This window comes from Schistocerca piceifrons, chromosome 7, assembly GCF_021461385.2.
Source record: "Schistocerca piceifrons isolate TAMUIC-IGC-003096 chromosome 7, iqSchPice1.1, whole genome shotgun sequence".
NCBI lineage: Eukaryota > Metazoa > Arthropoda > Insecta > Orthoptera > Acrididae > Schistocerca > Schistocerca piceifrons.
The window spans coordinates 106,499,746-106,523,956 of record NC_060144.1 but is presented as its reverse complement, the minus strand read 5'-3'; the positions used below and the strand labels follow the sequence as shown (position 1 = coordinate 106,523,956).

Here is a 24,211-nt window from a genome sequence, read left to right as displayed (position 1 = left end):
GGAAATGTTGTGTTACTAGGGCCTGCCGTCGGGTAGACCGTTCGCTGGGTGCAAGTCTTTCGATGTGACGCCACTTCGGTGACTTGCGCGTCGATGGGGATGAAATAATGATGAGTAGGACAACACAACACCCAGTCCCTGAGTGGAGAAAATCTCCGACCCAGCGGGAATCGAACCCGGGCCCTTAGGCCCAATCCTGATTACTTTGGCCTATCCTACCATTTATCCTCATCCCATACTATTTTTCCACATTTACAATAATTTCCAACTTACATTTGATTTCTGCCTCTGATTCAGCCAATACTGCTCTATTATTTACATACATAATTGTAATTTACCTTGTTTTTCCAGATTTTTCACTTTTTTCACACTGACTACTTTAACTACTTTTTTCTAGGCTGATCAGTTCATTATTCACCTTTTTATATCATTTTTTCCTTCTGCAGAATAGTTATTCTTCCATTTTATCTAACATACTTTATAAAACCCATTCTTTTGTAATTATGGCCACAATTATTCATTTTAGACTGCAGTTAAATATTTACCATAAATTTCATTTGAGGATACATTTACCATAAAACATCATGTAAAATTGGTTTGGAATGCTTCTTCGTAACTCTTTCACTGTAATTTTACTGACACACACACGTGTGCGCACACACCTGCAGTACAACAGCACCACCACATAACCAGATGAAAATGTCAGGAGTCCTTGATAGTGAATATTATCAATGGATGACATAGCATTATTCCAAGTAGAATTTCAGCAAAAACCTCCATTTCTACTGACAAGTTCACTTGCTAACTTTATCGCCAACTCTGGAGTACTTCCTAACAACATGATCCAAATAGCTGAAAGTGAACACGAGAATCTCAGTGCTGTTATATTTCATAGGTTGGCCAGTGCAGAGGCAATTTTCTGAAATAGCCAGTTTCCTCAGTTGTTTTAAGTGTGTGACGAACTTGCCCTCCACTGTCCTGATAGGATGACCAATGTATGACATGTCACAACTACAAGGGATACAGTAGATACCTGCCTTACGTAACCTAATATCACCCTTTTCCAAACATAGAAGGGCCCTAGTCTCAGATGGTCATTGAAAAATAGAATATGACCAATCTTGTAGGAAATGCTGCCTGCATAATGCAAAAAGACTGTAGACTTTGGTGTCACCTTTCTTTTTTTTTTATCATTCGCATTGTGTGTGTGATTTGTTTTCCACTATAACCACTGTGACACAAGGTTACTTCGAACTGGGCTAATTCAGATGACAAACTTTCTGAGATGACATAGGCCCTATGGAAGAAGTTCCAAAGTACCCATTCACAAGAAGCCGGATGGTGACAACTATCAGCATGACACATATGAATCAGTATGAGCTGGCTTCCTATGAATGTCATGTCTCAATACACCACCAACCTTCCACCTGACCAATACATTTTTATATGTCCATTGTGAAGTAAATATTCAAGTGGATTGAACCAGATGTTTCCACCAAAATAAATACAAGCTGTCAGTTGCACAAAATTTTTTGATTCCGTTTCAAGAGATTAATCTGTTATGTTAAGTTTGATACAAGCTTGAATCATAAGAAAGCAGAGATTAAATATGGATTGGATGATAATGACATCCTAAAATTATCAAGCAAAAAATATAGAAAGTTTGCAAAAAATGTGGAGTAACCGAGCATAAATAAAAAAGGTACAAAAAGTTTGTTAAAAACTAATATACAACAGTGGAGCATTAGAATAATCAACTACCTTTGCTCACGAATATTGAACTGTTATAAATCGCAGTAAGTGCACAGTATATGCAGTGAATAGCAACAATCAGCTCAAAACAAAATTCTTTTTCCATCTCCTTTTAGTTAGCGCTGTTTCAAGGTAATTTTACCTTTATACCTTATTGGCTGTTTGATCTGAAGTACAACTGTCTAGCTTCTGTTAAACACTTTATATGGTTCCATAAGGGTGTCCCCAGCTGCCTTCCCTCTACGGCTACATTGTGCCAGCTGGAAAGACCATGTCGTAACTACAATTCGACTAGGATTGGGGGTTGTCTCAGGAGGCGTGGATGCCAGGAGAAAAATGGCAGGGAACTGGAGGGAGGATTGGGGAAAGGTGTCTGGGAGGGAGAGGCTGCAGATACAAGGGATAATAATGTAATTTTGACATAGGTATTAGACTTAGATTAGATTTACTTTCTTTCCAATTGATCCGTAGTGAGGTGGTCCCCCAGGATGTGGAACATGTCAGAACTTATACTTTTACCATTCACATATGGAGCATGTCATGCAGTGCATACTGAAGATTACATGGAGGAATGGAGGAAGGACAGCAATTTAAGGTAGATGCAACAGCTGGCATTAAAAAAAAAGTACGGCAAATTTCACTTGAGAAATTGGAGGGAAATATCCCAGAGTGAACCAACTGTGTTTAGAAACATTAAATTAACATTAAATTATTTGCAATTGGCCATAAGGACTACCATCAGCTGTATAATAGAATGACAATGACAATTTGTGCCGGACAGGGACTCGAACCCGGATTTCCCACTTATCGCAAGCGGTCGCCTTATCATTTGGCTATCTGTGCATGACTCACTGCCAGACCCAAACTTCCACATGTTGTCAACCATGTGTCTACGACCTGTACTCTTACATCCATTATGTATATTCTCATACAGCTCAGACTTACTGGACAGGATGAGAAAGCATGTCTTTGCTTCTCTTCCTGATCTGTAAGTCTCCCCAACCCACGGCTGTGGGTGATTTTCTCTCACTGTTTCCTAAACCTCTCCACACCTTTCCCTTCACTCCTCCTCTTTCCCCTTCAACCCTTCTACCAGGAGCAGCAGCCACGGCTCTGAAAGCTTGCAAATTTCAATATCTTTGTATACATTCTCTCCAGCCTTCGCTTTCTGATTATTTTTTTATCTACCTAATTACATCAAATTTTCAAAAATTGATTATTTGCCTCGATATATAATCTTCATCAAAGCAACAGTTAGTCGAAATTTTTTCCTGTTTGTTTGGTGTTACACCATCAGAGCTGAAGAAGTCATCACTTTTTATTTCCGCTACACTGAACTTTTGTTTCTTGACTCTGCATGTTTTGACTATGTTCTGAATCTCATGTATTGGTTAAATGATTTGGTTGCATCTCATCTTGCTCTCAATGTGTCATCAGGCATATAACTGTGGTCAGTAATTAAACATTTTTGGGTGCTCTCTTTGATGCACTGGACAGGCTCTCCTAACTATTTGCATTAAAATGATTACACATATGATATTTATATTTTGGCTACCACAAGAGTCTGACCAAAGCGCAACAATTTCTTTTGTGGGATTAGCATTTGAGTGTTTAATAAGACATGATCCTCTCTCATAAGATCCTTGACATGCTACCCCCCCATGCCAAAGATGCATAGTTGCTTTGGACATACCTTTGTCACGAATGCCCAAATTGAAGCAAGAAAGTTGATGTACATAATTGGTAGAACACAACACCTGTGGAAACTTATGGGCTGAAATTATCTTTTGTGCATCAAAAGAAAGTAATGTGCATTCACTATATTTTGCAGTCTCTTTGTCTTTTCACATTACCCTTGCAATGTCAATCTGTTGGTGATCTAGCTGTCTTTCCAAGTTTACACTTGCAAGAGCTTCCAGAATTTTAGAAGTCTTTACTAGCACACTTAGAGAGTAGGTTTTAATTTGAAGATATCACAGCTTTCCAGGTGTGTTTTTGTGGGGATTAGTGCAAGGTTGAACTGTTTCAAAAACTTTTTCACACATATTGTGATACAATTTCTGATTCTGATTTTCTGCTGTCCATTGCTGTTATACAGCCTAGATATCAAGCTTAAGTTGAGACTGCAAGACAGATACTTTCTACTGCGACTATTATTTCAACAATAGTGGCACCTGTAGCAAGGAATGAAGTAACATGATTTCTGATGCACTGAATTCTTTCTTCTGTATATTTATTATGCGGCTCTTTTCCTCTTTTGTTTTGTAATCCAACAGAAGATCGCAGAGAATCTTCCCAATGTTAATGTGTGTTTACATGCACATCTTCACAAACCTTCACATCACCTTGTGTCATAAGAGAGAAGTAACATCAGGTGAATGTTCTTGGGGAATCTTCAGCATTTGATCTTTTATAGTTCACACGCAAAGCCTTTACAGCCCCTCCAATCAAAGCCATTAGTGTTTCATACTGGCCAGTGTTAAAACACACATCAAAAATTTATTGTCAATCCTGCAGTGATACTTTTTCACAACGGCTCTGTCGACATTTACTGCCGTACTCCTTAAACTTGTTCCCTTACTGTTCACCCTGTCCTGTCGATGATGTGAATGCATTTCTGCAGTTTAGCAAGTCACCTGAACATTCCATTTGGATGGATTGCTTGTCTTGCACTTCATCTCAATAGTTTCACTGGATTCTGCAAAACATAAAAATGTTCTTAATGTAAAGCTCCTCACTTACATTTTAATGAATCCAACTTAGCAAGCAAAGAAATAAAATGAAACTTGACATCTCATGTACAGTCAAAATTATTGTATGCATATTTCGTGTGGCAAAGTGAACCAACTACATTCCCTAAGTTGACAATGTTCTCGATGTGCAACAGTTTTAACAACTGATCAATAACATGTTGCAAGTATTTCATTACATAGTTTACACTTAAGTTAATTCACTTTCACATATGATCTTGGTCTTAAATAATTGCACACAGTAAGGGAACATTCCACACAATTTTTAATCAGGTTTATTTACTTTAAAGTATAAAATGTACCTTAACTACTTGACTGAGCTGAGGACAGCACACATTTGTTGCTGTAAGCACACTCAACATGTACATCGCTGTCATCTGACTCAACTGAATCCACCATCTTGTCACTGGATTTTGTTCACTTTTGCACCAGAGAGAACTGTACATTTGAGATATTCTGGAAGTGCCAACATGGCTAATATCACTCAGTCTCCCCCAAGAAGCTTGGTTTGCTTTGCCACATGCATATTTATGATATACTACATCATTTCCCACACTAAACTCAAAAACTGTAGTTGATTCACTCTGGTATAGGACCACACCTCCCCTTCCCCCCCCCCTCCCCCCCCCCCAATTAAACACTTTGTTTTATTAAGGTGGGTCTCCCTAGTTCACTGCTGACCAACAAAAACGTGAAAAATTTTCCAGCAATGTTAGGACCATTTTAAGGCAAGATAAACTTCGTTTTTTGACTGATTTGTTACTGCTGATGAGCCATAAGGAACCACTTGTTGCAAAGAACTTAGCAGAAGTCGAAGCAGTAGCCCTGCACCAAAGAGAAAGTAATCATCATCTGCTGGAGATATTATTGCCAGTATTACCTGGGTGCAAAAGAAATTATTTTTATCAACTGCCTTGCAGAGGGTATAGCAGTTACTAGTAAATATTGCAAAAGTAATCTTAAACTACTGGATGATATCTTTCACCTTTTAGCTCCGGCTCACTAATATGTTATGGCAATGAGAAAACTGTGGTATCTGATAAAGAAATTGTCGGAACATACTCTCCTCTCATGTTTGGAACTTACATCTAGTATACCTAATGAGTGTATGACTTGAAAACTAGTCAAGTCCAATAAGAGATTGGCAGCTACAAATATTTTGAAATGCAGCACTGCACTTACAGGTGTACACTCTACTCTCTTAGAAAACAATGGGTGAAGAGCACTGAAATGAAAAGACAACTATATCAAAAATGTGTGTTCTTAAACAAAACATAATTTTTGAAATACACATGATATTTGTTTCGAGCGGACAAGCAAAAGAAATGGTGGTAATTGTCAGAAAAACAATTACCTTTCTACAAAACAGAGTAGACAGGACACATGTAAATTTAAGGAATAACATCTGGAAAGATAGTGGTCAACTGTGATAGCAGGATGGCACTAGAGAGCAATCATCACAAACTGAGTCTTAATTTAAACTGATTTTCTTTTCCTTCTTCATTTATATGTTCTCTTTCTTTCTCCTGTTTCAATTCTTTAACTTCTGCCCTCTTTATACCAGTAAGAATTACTACACCTTTGCCCCTACATGCTGTACCACATTTCTCCACCTTTCTTCAATTTACTGTTTTTCATTTACACTGTATGGTTTTCTAAAGCTTAGTTCTCATTTCTACACAATTACAGGCAGCCCTTATAGTCACAATTCTGAATCACAGCTGTTTATTCATTGTACCTAAGAATATATCTGTGTCTGGACGAAGGTAAATGAATTGATATTTTTTTCTTCTCTTGACCACTTGTGGTTTTACTCCTTTTCTTCCCTACAGCATAATATTTCCATTTTGCTCCATTTAGAGAGAGAGAGAGAGAGAGAGAGAGAGAGAGAGAGAGAGAGAACAAAGTACCCATATGTACAGTGTTTATATGGAGCAACATTTAATCACAGCTTTTCAATTTGGTAACTTCGAAGTGAACACTTATTTCATTTTCATAATAAGCTCTATGAAAACCTGATGCCCGACTGATATGCAAAAAATATCAGACGAGTTGCAAAAACACTGTATCCCCAGCAGCTATAAATATAATGACCGAACTAAACTGGACACATGTTTAAAGTGTCACTACCATATGTATATTTCGAAATTTCCACAAAAAGAAATAGACTGAGGAGATTTCTCATGTAACAAGGGCCTCACCCATCTTGCACCTGGATTAACCCTACTGAGAAGTTTAAATCTGTATGAATAGCATATTTGGCAATAACAAATCTGCAGTGTGTTTTTTTTTGCAAGCGTGCATGCATTCATGCACCACACTGAACACTTATTACCATTTTTCCAAAACACTTACAGAATGTATGGAAAGTGTTTATATTGTGTTAGACAAACTGAAGGTCCCAAAAAATGGCAAAACAGAGGAAGTATCTGACCTCCAGAATGAATTTTCACTCTGCAAGAGAGTGTGCACTGATTTAAAACTTCTTTGCAAATTATCAACGTGTTTGGATCAGAACAGTAACCGAGAACCTTTGCCTTTTGCAGACAACTGCTCCACTAACATATCTACATGAATCTCTTTAACTGGCATCACAGCTCTACTTCTGCCAGTACCCCTCTCCTACTTTCCAAGCTTCAAAGAAAATCTCTGCCATACCACACACGACTAGACCTCTGGGAAAATAGGGTACTGACAAGGAATAGCCTAGGGTATTGTATCCATAATAAATTTTAATGTTGCAGCAGTCTGTGCACTAAATGGAAACTTCCTGGCAGATAAAAACTGTTTGTTAGATTGGAAAAGTAGAATAAAACTACCAGCAGAAGCAAAGTTCCGAGGAAGGGTTGTGTGTCATGCCCAGATTACTCTGTCAGTAGACCAGTTGCATACAGAAGACAGAGGTTTTGGGTTTGTGCCCTAGTCCAGCATGCTGTTTTGACATGCCAGGAAGTTTCAAATATTTAACTTTTCTTTTACTGTGAACTCTGCCTAGCTGTGTTGTCATTATGCACAAAAACACAGGTACCATCACATGTCGAAACCAAACCTGAAATTTTATGTACAAGAACACAACAAAAGAATGCACTATCAAAATATTAGCTGCTAAGGTGCACTGCATGTATTTTTTTTTTTTTTTTAAGATGTTAAAGTTATTCATTTTTGACACACAAATAACCACATATGAACAGCGGTTTGTACAGTCCTTCCTGCCTGGTGCACGTGTCAGCGAATACGCACACACAGCCATGTCGCTCGAAGTCCAAAGTGTGAGCACATGAATTTTAAGCCTTTAAATCATACCAAAAATGTCTCAAAGCATCACTTTCATGAACAAATTGCAGTTCATATTATTAGCTAAATTGTTGCAGATGTGATTCAGGGTGGCTGCTCAAATCGGGGAGCTAGGGGATAAATAAATACATTCCTGAGAATTCTAGGCATGAGGAGGAAGATGGTGTTAAGAAGCTCTTGATAAATTAATGGTAAGTGGGGGCAGATGAGTGGGGCCTGGGCAGAATATCACAATAATGACTTTTCTTTCCTCTCAGCATTTCAGCTCATCTATATACCAGCCATTATCAGTTGTTTAGCCTCAGTTTTTAATCATCAATAACTTGTATGGAATAATATTCATATCATTAACACATGTCAAGATCTTAAGTATTTATAACTTACGATTTATAAAACTCAATAAAATTCCCTGAGATTTTATGAAGTTCCCCAAGATTTCACCTATTTTTCCAAGCAAAATTTAATTCCCAGGAATTCCAGGTTTGTCCAGAAGAATCACCACCCTAGCAAGAGGAAATAAAATCAAGGCTGAGTATGATGATACATTACAGATGACTTCCATCAATTGTGGTTTTAATATGTTGACATGAAATATTGTCTAACAACTCCTGTAACACAGTTCTTATAATCAAACAATGGAAAATCCAAGATGGAATGTAGCAATGTTGTAAAAACAAAAGTTGCTACTCACCATATAGCAGAGATGCTGAGTCGCAGATAGGCACAACAAAAAGACTGTCACAAATTATCTTTCAGCCAGTACGGCCTTCGTCAGCATTAGACGGTAAACACACATTTACACACTCGTGCAAATACAATTCACACACACGACTGCAGTCTCCCAAATGATAAAGTTCGGTCTGCATGCGGTTCTTGCACGAAACAAGAATGATTGGCATTATACAAGTTTTTACATCAACTACAAATTTCTCGGTAGTATTACCTACTAATCACGTCTTCTACATATTTATTTGAAGTGCACTTTGTGATTTTCCCATCTTCATTTTCCACATAATTTCCTGAATATGTTTAACTATGTCGAAGAAGTATGAAAATCTAAAACATTACTCTCACTTGCAATTCAGAGAGCTCAGTCAAGTAGATCTCCATTTGGTAAGGGTGCATCAACTCTCACCAGCAGTTTTAAATCTTCTGAATAGTCTTTCATTTTGCGTATTTCATGTTGGCATACATTTTGTACTTCATGTAAATCTTTGACCCATTTATACAATTCGCGTTCAGATTTTATGAAACAGAACTGGCTTTGCACACTGCTTAGCTCTAAGCATATTCTCACTCCATCAGTTAACCAAAAAATTTACCTTTTCTTTGGTTGGTTTGTGGGATTAAAGGGACCAGACTGCTACGGTCATCGGTCCCTACAGCCTTTTCTTTGACACTTCAAGCTGTTCTGTACCTTTTTTCCAGGTTAGGAAGATACTGTGTTTTGTTCTGGACTACTAGCTAGCACAACAATCACCATTTGAACCATAATTCGAAGAGTCATTAGTTATTTCCTGTTTCATCTAGTGTTCCTCAATTGCTAAAGAAATGTTGACATAAAATGAACTAATATGTAATACATATGTAGGTCTTCATGAGAAGTAGATGATTTTGACTGCATACAATGTGCTTCATATTTCACCTTTGCAACACTGGAACCTGCACAAAGACAGATGCGTAAGCTAGCAAAGAAAATTAATTCAGTTTTATTGCCATTGCCAACACTTAGCAATACTGCAATTACTAATTATTGCCGATATTAAATGAGTTGCAAATTGAAGAGAATAATAACGGCTAACAAATGCATACGAGAAACTAACTGAAAGGGAAATTCACTTTACAAATTACGATCGTGTTGTGCAGTGTTATACATTTATCGATTTGTCACCTACATCTACATCTGCATCTACATGGTTACTCTGCAATTCACACCAAAGTGCCTGGCAGAGGGTTCATCGAACCATTTTCAAACTACTTCTCTACCATTCTGCTCTCGAATGGCGTGGGGGGTATCCCACCTAAATATTTCCGTTCGAGGTCTGATTTATTTTATTAAGACTTCTCCCTATGTAGGTAGGTGGGTGTTAAAATATTTTCGCATTCAAAAGAGAAAGTTGGTAATTGAAATTTTGTAAGTAGATCTCACCGCAAAGAAAACTGCCTTTGTTTCAGTGACTGCCACCCCAATTCACGTATAATGTTAGTGACACTCTCACCCCTATTGCGCGGTAACACGAAATGAGCTGCCCTACTTTGCACTTTTTTTATGTCCTCCGTCAATCCTACCTGGTAAGGATCCCATATTGCGCTGCAATATTCCAGCAGAGGATGGACAAGTGTAATGTAAGCTGTCTCTTTAGTGGGTTTGTTGCATCTTCTAAGTGTTCTGCCAACGAAGCGCAGTCTTTGTTTCGCCTTCCCCACAATATTATCTATGTGGTCTTTGCAATTTAAGTTGCTCTAATTGTAATTCCTAGGTATTTAGTCGAATTGACAGCCCTTAGATTTGTGCAATTTATCGTATACCCAAAATTTATCGGATTTCATTTAGTACCCATGTGGATGACCCCACACTTTTCTTTGTTTAGTGCTAATTGCCACTTTTTGCACCATACAGAAATTCTCTCTAGATCATTTTGTAATTGGAATTGATTGTCTGATGATTTTACTAGACGGTAAATTACCGCGTCACCTGCAAACAATCTAAGAGGGCTGCTCAGATTATCACCTAAATCATTTATGTAAATCAGGAACAGCAGAGGGCCTATGACACTATCTTGCAAAACACCAAGTATCACTTTTATTCTACTCGATGATTTACCGTCTACCACTACGAACTGTGACCTCTCTGAAAGGAAATCACGCATCCAGTCACACAACTGAGAAGATACTCCATATACATGCAATTTGATTAATAGTCACTTGTGAGAAACAGTATCAAAAGCCTTCTGGAAATCTAGGAATATGGAATCGATCTGAGATCCCTTGTCGACAGCACTCATTACTTCACGGGAATAAAGAGCTAGCTGTGTTGCACAAGAACAATATTTTCTGACTCTGCGTTGGTTATGTGTCAATAAGTCATTTTCTTCAAGTTGATTCATAATGTTCGAGTACAGTATATGCTCCAAATCCTACAGCAAATTGAAGTCAGTGATATGGGTCTGTAATTAAATGGGTTACTCCTATTTCCTTTCTTGAATATTGGTGGAACCTGTGCTACTTTCCAGTCTTTAGGAACAGACCTTTCGTCAACTGAGCAGTTGTATATGATTGCTAAGAAAGACGCCATCGTGTCTGCAAACTCTGAAAGGAACCTGTTTGGCATACCACCTGGACCGGAAGACTTGCCTTTCTTAAGTGATTTGTTTTGCAACACCTAAGATATCTACTTTTATGTCACTCACGGTAACAGCCGTTCTGGTTTCGAATTCTGGAATATTTATTTCATCTTCTTTCGTGAAGGAATTATGGAAAACTACATTTACTAACTCCACTTTGGTGGCACCATCATCGATAACATTTCCATCGCTATCGCGCAATGACGGTATTGACTGTGAAGCGAGACAATGCATCCACTGTGTTTTGCAAGCACTGTTTGCTGCAGTTATAGCAGGGGTGTACATTCCTCCAGTTACCTGGTGTGCTATGAATATTTGTGTATTTTGAGTATTTTTTTTTTTTAAATACTTGCACAGTGAGTCTTATCTGCCAAATGTGTTGCTTTCAGTGTATTCTTCCTACATAAAAAATCTCAGGATAGGTTTTGACGTGCCGGATTGGACAATCCGCTTGTCAGAGTCTTACAAACTATTTTATGGAGGTGTATGTTACAATTTACAAATGCAGCTAGTTTATTTGTAATAGTGAATATAGATTAATACTGTTGAGCATTTCACAACAGTAATTTTGGACAGCAACCTCTGCAAAGATAAGAAACTCATTTCCAAACAATCAGGTTGCAAACAGTGAAGAATATTGAATAGCACATTGTCAAGGGAATGAAAAACAGTGAACTGCAAATTCAGCGTTATATAACAACCCATTCAAATGTGATTTTGTCATCCACGGTATGCATGGTATGTGTGTATTACACAAGGTTATCCACAGATGTGACAAAATGTACTCATTAATACGACACACCAATATCATAAAGGGGAATCAAACACAACCTGAATTAAAATGACAACAGACAGCTCCACAGGCTCTTAAAAATATCTTTACTCACACTTCATACAATGCTCTTCATTTTATTTCATGGTGGATAACTGCATTCACTGAACACTCTTAATCATTTGAATTGGCAACTGTGATGCACAAAATTTTATTTGCACCGTGTTCCAAGACGACTGTTTAAGTACTGGTGCTCAGCTTATGAACAGTGCTGAAACAAACTGATCCTAACAGTAATCGAGTCCATTAAAAAAAATTTAAAAAAATGTTTTATGCATTTTGTTATGTCTGATACTCACTCAGGTGGTAGCTAATACCATGTTCCGTTTTGTAGCACCAAATGTGTGGTGCTGCAGTTGGCACACGACGGAAAACAGCAGTGTGTCACTTTACATCACTTGAGAGCATCACTTGCGTCTATGGACACTGGTGGCATAGATGAGGAAGAGAGATGATGCTGCCACACCACCTCTGCATGCATTGCTTGATTTGGTAAGAGGGTGGGTGACTTGAAACAGCATAAGGTCAACACCTCAACCCAGCCAGTGTGCCTGATGCCTAACACACCCCTCCTCTTATACAATAATTTGTGAGAAATTCTGCTGTTTAACTTTATCTGTGGTATTTACAAAGAAGTTAACTGCTAAGTTTAATGGACAGGTTATCTTACAAACTTGTGGTGAAACAGATTTCTAACAATTTACAAATATTTTATTTGTTTACTTTCTATGAACTTCTGTTTTAACAAATACCTGATTTATAATACTGACACACTGAAAAACACACGATTAGAGAGAGTGTGTACTTTTAAGCACTAAAAGCCATATCAAATAAATGCGTGGTTGCACCCATACTACCCAATACATATACCAGTAGTAAAAATGTGCTACAATCTAATAGCACAGAAATGTGAGGCAACACAAGCCTGTACTTGATGATTTACAAATTGTTTCTTTTAATTTTTCAGTTCTGAGTATATTTATACAAAATACACTGCTTATTGGCTTACATTCTTCAGCAACACAACACAGGGGTTTAATGTTTCAATCATTCACACACAAATTATTTGTTTCTACATCCCACATACAATGAACTACTTCATTGCATTTTATCTGACGTTGGACAGTCACAAACACATACACATAAGTACGAACACAGTGTTTGTTGTTTGCAATGTATACTCAGTCTTACTAAATCAGTTCTAGTCTTCATGTATATTGAACAGTTTAGCAACTTCATTTAGATCATCATACTTGCTCTCATCCTTTAAAACCTGAAAAAGAACAAAGTTATGATTTCTTTCACTGCTTAAAAGCAAGCTAAATAATACAGTACATCTTCTACAAGATTTGTTGAGGTGGGGAAAAAAAAGGTCAAAGACACATTTGTTGCATTTTACTCTTTCTCTTCTTCAATAGTGAATGTTAACACTAAGCTGCAGCAAGTGTGTACATTGTTGGGAAGATTGGGGAAGGTAAAACATTTAAGTGAAGAAAGTAATAGTGCAAGGGAGAAAGCTCAGAAATAGGTTGACAGATGCTGAATATGGGGACTTGAAGGTGCGGGTTGAAGGATGACTAGTGCTGAGAGGATATCACGAGTGTACAGACATCTGAGACAAAATGAACTTTATGGAGGGGGCATGCACAGATTCGAATCGTGGAAACTATGGGAGAGAGGCGGAAAGGGGTGGGAGTAAAATGATGGAAGGTGTGAGGAAAATACCATTAAAGTTGACAAAACTGATCTTACACCAGTTATTGTTTCAAATGTTATGAGATATTTCATCCACTACTTTAGAAACTGTTCAGTCAGTGTGTCATGAATGATGTTCCCCAATTTAGAAGTGTGGGCTTTTGTAGATGCAGTCCACTTCAGTAAAATTCTAGGAATTATGACTTCATGATGTGACTGAACTATCAACACTTCTCATGCTATTGCAAGCAGCCTTCATCAGGGTGACTCCCTTGAATTTGTGACATTACTCAATACTGATGCCCTATCCTTCAAGCTGAAAATTATTGGACATTCCGGCTACTGTGTGTTGAACGAATGGCCATCTAAAGAGAAGAATATCAAATACTTGCTAGGAATTCTCAGTAACTTTCACAGTTACAGTAAATGAATCCAGTTTTGTTTTGTTTTAAGGCAAAGAAACAACTAGGGTCATAGCCCATATCAAAACTATAGAACACAAAGACAAAGAGAGGAGTGAAAAATGACTACACATCAATCCCAATCAACAGAAGAGAAGACAGCTAGAAACAGTGACATGGAGAAAAGTCTATAAACCCCCAGTGCAAGCGGAGAGGCTTGTGTGTTCGCGTAAAGCTGAGGGATATGATTGCTGTGGGAAGCTACGGCCGGTAAGGTCTTGGGCTGATGGAGCAGACTAAGTGTGTCCCACAATGACCTGTCATCCCACATCCATTCCTTGTCCCTTCCCAACTCCTCAATACCCAACCCAAGGTGTGATGCCATCCATGCCAATGGGTGAGTGGCACATGGTAAGATGTGTCACGAAAAGAGCCTCAGGGATACCGGGCAACCTCTCTAAGTAATTAGCCTTGCACTGCGTGGGGTTTCCGTGGTATGGACCAACTGCATCCCCATATCTCATGGGACCAAAATGGACAAGAAAGAAAATAGCAACACTGAGGGGCGAGTTGAGACCACACACACACACACACATATATATATATATATATATATATATATATATATATATATATATATATATATATATATATATATATGGGCTGGAACTGATGGAAAACATCTCCTCAGCTGAACGGGGGGGACAGACCTGTTCAAGAAGTGGTATCGGTTACTAAGAAGTTGGACCAGATTAAGATCAAAGGCTTGTCTGGGGCTCAGAGGAGGAAACTTCTTCAAGAACAAAAGCTACAGGAAGGAAAAGAGTGGCTTCCTGAACAAAAGTGGAGGGAACTAAAAGGGCTTGAGAGCAACAACTTCAAGAGGAGACTGCCCCAGAGTGCAGGGGGTGCACATATCCCTTCTACATCGAGGGTAGGCAGTAAGCGAACAAGTGAGGAATCTAATAAGACTCCCACTTCTCAGGATAAGCATATCCAGAAAAAAAGAAATAGAGAAACAGACCTACAGTACTGTAGTCTCTGTTTTTAGGATGGCAGTTATCCAGCAAGGCTATCCACTGGTCAAGATCACCTCACAGCAGGAGCAGCTCGTGCAAACAGCTCTCTTTAAGAAGATTGGGGGGATGCTGGTCCAGAACCCAAACTCAGGAGAGTATCTGGATACCAGTGCTCTTATCTTTGTCTGTGAGGGGGTGGGTACAGTCGACTGGCTTAAGGAAAAGGTGCCCCTAATATCGTCATGGGAGGATGCAAAGCTGCTGGTAAACACAGTGGCTGACCTCTTCAAGACCACAGTGATATTAATCTGAGTGACAAAACTTCTTAAGGAAAATTCTCCAGACACTCTGAGAAAATAGGGTCTTAAAACCTGAAAGTATTGACAGATGATTGGAAGGTAATCAACCGGAAGGTTGCACCAAATGGGCAAACCCTTGTGGTGGAAGTCAGAGAGAAGCCCCTGAAGGCAATGAGGGAACAGGCCCTGAGACTATTCTTGGGGTTCTCACATATTGCCATCAGGGTAATGAAAGACATCAGCAATGAAAATGGCAGCAAGATGGAGACTAAATGTGCTGCAGATAAATCTGCAACACAGTAACGGGGCCACTGCTGCCCTGAGTCATCTTCTGGGAAGTCAAGACATGGATGGGGCCCTGATTCAGGAACCCTATCAGGTCTCTGAGGCACTGGAGGTAAGCTGGTTTACGCTAGAAATACAAGAAACTCCAGAAAGTGCATTTATGCGAAAAATGGAATCCCCTTCATGCTGATGGTGGACTTCCGTTCTAGGGAGTTAGTGACCATCAGGATGCGGCAACATGAGGAAGGTATCACGAGGGAGTTTGTAATGGGGTTGGCATACCTTCCTTAAGAGGACAGCGCTGCTCCTCCTCAGGAGGTGACGAGACTGACGGAAGTCTGTATACAACACGGTGACCAACCATCGGTTGGATGTGATGCTAATGCCACAACTTAGTGCGGAGCAGCACAGTCACCAACAGCAGAGGTACGAATTTTCTAGAATTTCTTCTAGCTAATAACTTAGAGATCCTCAATAGGGGCACGGTACCCACATTTAGGAATATAAGAAGAGAAGAGGTAACTGACATAACCTTCAGTTTCACTTTGATTGGTAATTATGTCAAACAATGGTTTGTGGCTTAGAGCCATCCTCACGAGACCACATGTATACTTAGTTCGAGGTTGAAATGCGCATTAGATATACCATGTCCTATACGAATCCTAGAAAAACAGTCTGAGAGGCATATAGGAGGGACCTCGACTCAAGCCTATAGGAAGTCAGTATTTTGATAAGTAATCCGGTAGAGTTAGAGGAGGTAGTAGAGGCAGCGGGGCTCTTCCATCATACCATGACAACTACTCAATCACTAAGAAGTGTGCGAATAGGAATGCAGATAGAATTTTTCCAGCACTCCTGCAACAAGAAAGAGTGAACTTAATAAGATTTCTATGCAGGTTATTTAGGGTTAGCCTAGCAGCAGGAATCATTCCTAATGTCTGGAGGGCAGTGAAGGTTGTCTTCATTCTAAACCTGGGAGAACTGATCATACCAAGGCCAAGGATATGAGGCAGGTCAGTCTGTCCTCCTTTCTTCTCATAACATTAGAAAAACTGGTCAACATGCATGTTTGGGAGAGGAGGTTAACTAGGGCCCCTCTACACATAAACCAACATGCATACCAACTAGGAAAATCGTGTGAAAATGCACCCCACCAACTTGTTGGGAAGGTGGAGAAAGCGCTACACTTTCAGGAAATAGCCCTCTGCATCTTCTTGGACATCAAAGGGCTTTTGCAACACGGCCTTTGAATCCATGGTTAAGGCAGCAGAGGTGCACGGCTTGGAGACCACCATTTGCATGCTTAGTTGTAGAAAGGTAAAAGCCACCATGATGAAAAAAGTAATCAACATCACCAGAGGCTGTCCACAAGGAGGGGTCCCGTCCCCTCTACTGTGGAACCTTGTGATGAATGAACTTATTGTAGAATTAAACTCTGGACAGTACTTTTGCCAGGAATACACAGATGATCTTGTCATAGTAACACTTGACAAATTTTCAAGTACAGTTAGAGCTATGGCACCAGGAGCATTGAACATTGTGTAAAATTGGCACATGAAACAGCATCTAAGGGTCAGTCCTAAGAAGACTGTTGTACCATTTAGGAGAAATCAGATCCAACACACATATTGGAATCTCATGCTTTTCAATGAAACTCTACCGATGAAGAGGATACCGAAAAATCTGGGGTAACCCTGGATGAGAATCTATAGTGAACCCCTCACATGAGGAGCACCTGTTCCAAGGCAAAAGGTACTCTAATGAGTACCAGGAGAGCTTGTGGTAAAAACTGGGGCTTAAGCCCCAAGTGTATGTACTGGATATACACCACGGTCGTAAGATCTACAGTTATGGTGGAGAAAGGTAGAAGAGCAGGTACCTGCTAAGGAGCTTGCTAAGGTGCAGAGATTGGCCTGCTTAGCAATCACAGGTGGAATTAGCAGCACACCAACTGCTGGGATGGGAACCATACTGGACATGCCCCCGTTACACCTGTGGGTAAAGATAGAGGCAGCAGCTGGAGCATACAGGTTACACACTGGCAAAAACTGGAAATCACTGGGATATTCAGGATCTCTCACTAAAATACTGAGTGAGATAGACATAAGTATGGTTGTGGAAATGACGGCCAACTATATAACAACTCCCAGCTGCTTCAACAAGCCTTTCAATGCAGTAGTTGAAAGTAGAGAGCTCTGGGAGAACAAATTTCGACACCGTACTGGGGACATAGTCTGGTTCACTGATGGTTCGAAAAAAGACCAGGGTGTTGGGGCCAGGGTATACAGCATGCCACCAAGGCTGGAGAGTACAATCTCTCTAGGGAAGATGGCCACTGTGCTTCAAGCAGAAATATCTGCTTTCAGGATGTGTACGGAGGAGAATTTGTGGATATCCTACAGAGGTCGTAGCATTTTCATTTATTCAGGCAGCTAAGCAGGCCTGAAAGTACTGTCAGCCTATGCAACAAGATCAAATATCATGGCAGAATGCTACAAAGACCTCGTGGAGCTAGAGGAAACCAATAGGGAAAAACCTATTGTGGGTTCCTGCTGAAATTAGTGGTAATGAGCAAGTCAATGGGTTGGCCAGGTTTGGGTGATGACACCATTTTTTGCACCAGAACCCGCCCTGACAATCACCAAGGCAATGATCAAAATAAAACTGAGACTGGACAAGGGGAAAGCATGTAGAATATTGGGTTTAAGTTCCAACAGCAAAAACATGGCGAGGTACTGATGCCAAAGCCATGTTCTAAGAGAAGTCTCTCAATCCTGGGCATGAACAGGAGAGAAATGGAATTTTTGGAGATTTGTGGTAAGCTTCTATGGGACCAAAACGCTGAGGTCATCGGTCCCTAAACTTACACACTACTTAACGTAACTTACACTAAGGACAACACACACACCCATGCCTGAGGGAGGACTTGAACCTCCAACGGGAGGGGGGGGGGGGGGGGGCGTTAAAAGACGCCTCAGACCGCGTGGTTACCCTGCGTGGCGAGAAATTAAACTCATGGTTGGACTATTGTCAGACCATGGGAATTTCAAAAAACACCTACATACAAGGGGGATAATAGAAGCAGACCCCAAATGTAGGATGTGTAGTGTGGGCGTGGAAAATGCATCACGTTTGATCTCCAAAAGCGAGGCATTGGAGATTAAAAGACAGAAAATATTTAGATCAACCAGACCTGAAGAAACTGTGTCCAGCAAAGAACTAGTAAAGGGTCTCCTTGCACTGTTCAAGGGCATTGGTTGGCATTACTAGAGACACAGGGAACAATAGCACACACAATAAACTCTGTTTCGGAGTGGGCAGCAGCAGGCTTGACCAATGTTGTTCTTGCTTCCCTGATAAATATCAAATCAAATCCAATCAAGGTCTACAAAATACACCGTAGAGAAACTGAGGTCCAGAACTAAAAATTAAATGGCCTTCATCATATTGCTATGACAGATAAAAAGCAAAAATGCGGTTGACAGCCTGCACTTCACAGCTGATAGCTCAGACAGCAAACACAAATGAGAATGTAAGTTGTTAAAAAAAAGGCATTCCATCAGGATATGGTTGACCGTCAAAAGTTGAGTGTAATGTGCACAAAGTGGTGGGGGAGCACCACCTAAAAATGGTGATGGTTAAAAAGACAGTGCCCAATACGCAAACTAGTTGTAATTGTCTCCCCGCTGCAAGTGGTGGTCGTGCAAGCCCCTGGGAGAGGCTTAATAACCCAGAGCTGGTTCCCATAAAGGGAGGATCAGTGATGATGCCAAAGTGTCACCAACTGCCAACAGTCTGCAACACAGAATCATCGGAGGGAATGTAAGAACTTGTGGGTTGAGGTACAAGAACTGCAGCCTTGGCAGCAGTGACAGTGGCCTCATTTTCTGTCAGACCAACACAACCAGGAACCCACATAAAAATAACAGTGGCTCCATCACGAGTGAGCAAGTGACAGCTTTTCTGGACCCATTGCACTAAGGGATGGACAGTGTGCAACATAGAGAGGTTTTAAGGGCACACAGAGTGTCTAACCAGATGACAATTAAAAAGACTGTCACCGGATGTACTGCGTGACCTGATACAGGGCGAAAAGCTCTGCTGTAAATACTGAGCAGTGTTCTGGAAGCTAATATGAAAAACGTTGGCACCAATGACGAAGGCACATCCGACACCATGGTCAGCCCGAGAGCCATCAGTGTACACAAAGGCACTATCGTGGAAGTTCCATGCAAAGGTCATGAAACAAGACGATAGAGCGAGGCAGTAGTAGTGCCCGTAGGAAGCAAATGTAGGTTGAGGTGAACACGGGCCACCAGATGAACTCAAGGTGGTGAAGGGTTCACACCCACCAGAAAAGTTGCACATAGTATGAAGTAAATGATGATGATGTTTGGTTTGTGGGGTGCTCAACTGCGTTGTTATCAGCGCCCATACAAATTCACAATCTTTGCTCAGTCCAATCTCACCACCTACATGAATGAGGATGAAATGATAAGGACAACATAAACACCCAGTCATCTCGAGGCAGGTGAAATCCCTGACCCCACTGGGAATCGAACCCGGGACCCCGTGCTCGTTAAGCAAGAACGCGACTGCGAGACCATGAGCTCTGGACAATATGAAGTTATGCTGCCTGAGCAAGAGCCTGAAGCAAACTTCAGGAGGTAAATGGAGAAGTGGGACATGCTCCATACTGGCGATCAAAGAAGTCATCGAATGAGGCGGCATAGGATGGGTGGCCATGCATGGCAGTCAAATGGCATGCATACCAGCTGAGGAGAAAGTCGTGGCAGTAGGATAGCAGTAGCTAGGCAGCTTCTGCATACAGACACTCAACCGGGCTAATGTAAAAGGCGCCAGTTACCAAACAGATGCCATGATGGTGAATAGTATTCAGATGGCATAATAGGGATGAATATGCATATGCATAAACAAAGCACCCATAGTCTAGTTTCAAAAGGACAAGGGAAGGTACAAGCAGAGGAGGGTGGTTCGATCTGTTCACCAGGAAGTGCCATTGAGGCCACACACGACATTGTGAGACCACATACAGTGGGCTGCCAGGTAAGACACATGGGAGGACCAAGAAAGTTTCCTATTGAGCAGGAGCCCCAGGAATTTTATAGTTTCGACAAACAGATGAGCAACAGGCCCAAAATGTAAAGACAGTGGAAGAAACAAACTGTGCTGCCAAGAATTCATACAAAGGTTTGGTCTGTAGGGAAATAAAAGTCATTGTCAATGTTCCATAAGCCAAGACGATCGAGACATCACTCTAGACGCCCATCAATGAGACAAATCCATGGATAACTGCAACAGATGGCAAAATAGTCAATGAAAAGGGAGACGAAGATTCCCAGCAGGAGACAGGTCATTAGAGGGTTAATGGTGACAGTAAAGAGAACGAAGCTCAGGACGGAACAATGAGGCACACCGTTCTCCTGGATAACGATGTCTGACAAGGTAGAATCCACACATACCTTGAAAACTCGGCCTTTTAAAAATCCCTGTAGGAAACAGGGCACTCTGCCTCTGCAGCTGCACGTGTAGGGAGTATGGAGGATACCAGTCCAATAGCAGGTGTTGTAGGCTTTCTCCAAATCGATAAACACGGCCACAGTCTGGGATTTCCACTGAAAACTATTCATGATATGGGTGGACAAAGTGATGAGATGGTCAACTGCAGAACAGCAGGTTCAAAATCCACACTGCGCATTGATTAGTAACTTGTGAGACTTGAGCCATCATACCAGCCGGACATGAATAATACATCCCAACACCTTGCAAAAGGTGAGAGAAATGGGGTGGTAGCTGAAAGGAAGGTGTTTGTCCTTACCGGGTTTGGGTATGGATATGACAGTGGCTTCACACCCGCATCTGGGAAACATGCCCTCTGCCCAGATGCGGTTGCACGTACGAAGCAGAAAAGCTTGCCACCCAAGAGAAAAGTGCTGCAACATCTGAATGTGAACATCATCTGGCCCTGGGACAGAGGATCCAGATGAAGTGAGAAAAGATCTAGATCCCTCATAGTAAAGGCGGCATTGTAGCACTCACAATTCTGAGGAGGGAAGGTATGCCCAAGCCTCCTATACTCGTTTCCGATGAAGGAAGGTAGGGTGATAGTGGGAACAGCTCGAAATCTCTGCAAAATGGTGGCCCAAGATATTGTGGATAGCAAGAAGTTCACAATGACTTCATGTGCTACTGTCAGGCCAGAAATTGGGAAATGGATCTTGGTCCCAGAGTGTCGTCAGAGGTTGGCCCACACGATGGAGGAGGGAGTGCAACTATTAAAAGATTTAGTGAATGAAATCCAGCTAGCTTTTTTGTTATCCCTAAGAACGCGATGACACTGTGCATGCAACTGTTTATAATGAATGCAGTTTGCCATTGTAGGATGATTAAAAATGCGGAGAGCACTTCTCCATGTGTGAATTGCATCATGGCACACCTCAGTCTACCAAGGGACTGGGACACAGCATGGTAAGGAGGAAGTGCGAGGAATGGCACATTCTGGGCAGTAAGGATAACGTTTGCAAGATATTCTACCTGGTCATCAGAACTGGGGAAACAATGTTTGTCGAAGGTCACCAGGGAGGAGTAAAGCCTCCAGTCCGCCTTAGTAAGCTGCCATTTGGGTGTGCACGTGGGTGAGGTAGGTGTCAGCAAACTGATAGCACACGGGAAATGGTCGCTCGAGTATGTGTCAGAGAGAACGGACCACTCAGGACGATGGACAAGCTGTGCAGAGCAGAAGGATAGGTCCAAATGGAAATAGGTGTGCGTGGAGTCTGAAATGAATGTGGATGCTCCTGTCTTAAGGCAGAAGATGTTAAGTTGACTGAGTTCAGCCAAGAGGGCATCTCTCCCACAGGTTCTGGGGGAACCCTAAAGGGGATGGTGCACATTAAAGTCACCGAGCAGCAGAAAGTGTTGAGGTAGCTGTACAATAAGCAGAAGGAAGTCTGTCCTGGTAACATCGAATGACGGAGGGATGTAAACGGTACAAAGGGAAAAGGTCAAGTGAGGAAGGGAAAAGTGAACTGCAACAGCTTGAAGGCAATTAGTCACGGAGATGGGTTGACTATGAACATCATACCGTATGAGCAGCATGACTCCCCCACAAGATGGGATGCCGTCCTCGGGGGAAGGTCGAAACGGACTGGTAAGAAATGTGAGAGCTCAAAGTGGTCATGAGGATGCAATATTGTTTCCTGAACACAGAGAACAAGTGGATGCCGCAATTATAAAAGCAGCCGTAAATCCTCTTTGCTGTATCGAAGGCTGCGAATGTTGCATTGGAGGAGAGTCATGACAAGGAAAAAATGTAGGGCCAAGTGGCAACCTTCGAAGACACACTGTTACAGGGCAAAGAGGCAGGAGGACCATGCTCCATGAGGTTTACATAAGTGTCGGCATTCTTCTGTTGGCCTGCAGAGTCTAGGCCAGAAAAACAGTTGGTGGTGTGCACATGTGACACGGACGTTGGCAGGGCGAGGGTATCATGTGGCGATTTGGCGAAGAAGACCGTCTGCATTTGTTTGACTTCTTGGAGCCTTTCCAGTTGGCAGAAGAAGACCCTGATGCTGGTTGGCTGGAGAGTCGTAAGAAGTCTTTGGGAGTATTCCTTCCGCCCTCCTTGGCCGGCCAATTGTGTAGCTGGTGACTTTGCCCCATGAGGCCAAAGTTTGATAGCGTGTTGTACAGCTGGAGGAGGAGATGAGGACACTACCATTATCCTGGGCAATTTCACAACCACGGTGCAGCATTTGAGGTCATATGTCTGCTAGGCCACGTCCTTCATGGAGTGAGAGGTAGCAAGAACAGTAATATAGTTCCCAGATGGTAGAACACAGGGTTTCTGACTAGCCAACAACTTGCAAACACTTTTTCCTTCATCCGGATATCCTGGACAGCCTGCTCATCAAGATACATGGGACAATCACAGTAGGCGGCGGCACGGACACCATTGCAGTTGATGCAGCGGAGAGGAGGCGAACAATCGTGCTCATGAGCATACCTACCATAGGTTATCCATTTGGCTGGATGTCGACAGTACTCTTGAGTGTGGTTGTAATGACGACACCGGTAGCAGTGCATCGGGTTCCGAATAAATGGTCTGACTGTGGTAACTTCATAACCTGCTTTGATCTTTGACAGAAGAATCACTCTATCAAAAGTGAGAAAGAGATTGCATATGGTCGCTAATGAGGCATCTACTTTTTTCATCACCTGATGGACTGTAATGACACCCTGATTAGAGAGGTACGTTTTGATTTCTGCCTCGGTCATACAATCGAGCAGCTTAGTCTAAATAGCACCATGTGAAGAATTCAGCATTTGATACACCTCGATATGAACAGGATAGACAGGGAGGAGCAAAGCTGCAAGCAGTAGTTGTGCTTGAGAATCAGAAGTGGTCTCCAAAAGCAAAGTGCCATTGTATAAACAAGAGTAGGATTTCACAGGGCCAGCAATGGCATCGACACCTTTCTGAATAAATGGATTTACAGTAGCGAAAGACTCACTGTCCT

The 24,211-nt window shown here is 41.3% G+C and overlaps 1 protein-coding gene across 3 annotated transcripts in view; it reads right to left on the bottom strand.

The window, feature by feature from the left end:
• Positions 1-11,998: 11,998 nt before the first annotated feature.
• Positions 11,999-24,211, bottom strand: part of LOC124804849 (apoptosis-inducing factor 1, mitochondrial) — a 111,932-nt gene continuing 99,719 nt past the window's right edge. Inside the window, exons 12-13 of one of the 3 annotated variants that reach the window (XR_007017374.1) lie at positions 12,272-13,245; positions 11,999-12,193 (exon numbers count right to left, since the gene is read on the bottom strand). Coding sequence is in view for 1 of the 3 variants with exons in the window: in XM_047265200.1 (XP_047121156.1) it covers positions 13,174-13,245 (72 nt within the window). In the remaining 2 variants the exon portion in view is untranslated. Of the gene's footprint in view, positions 13,246-24,211 lie in introns of all 3 variants that reach the window. The other 2 variants (XR_007017375.1, XM_047265200.1) reach the window with 2 other exon arrangements.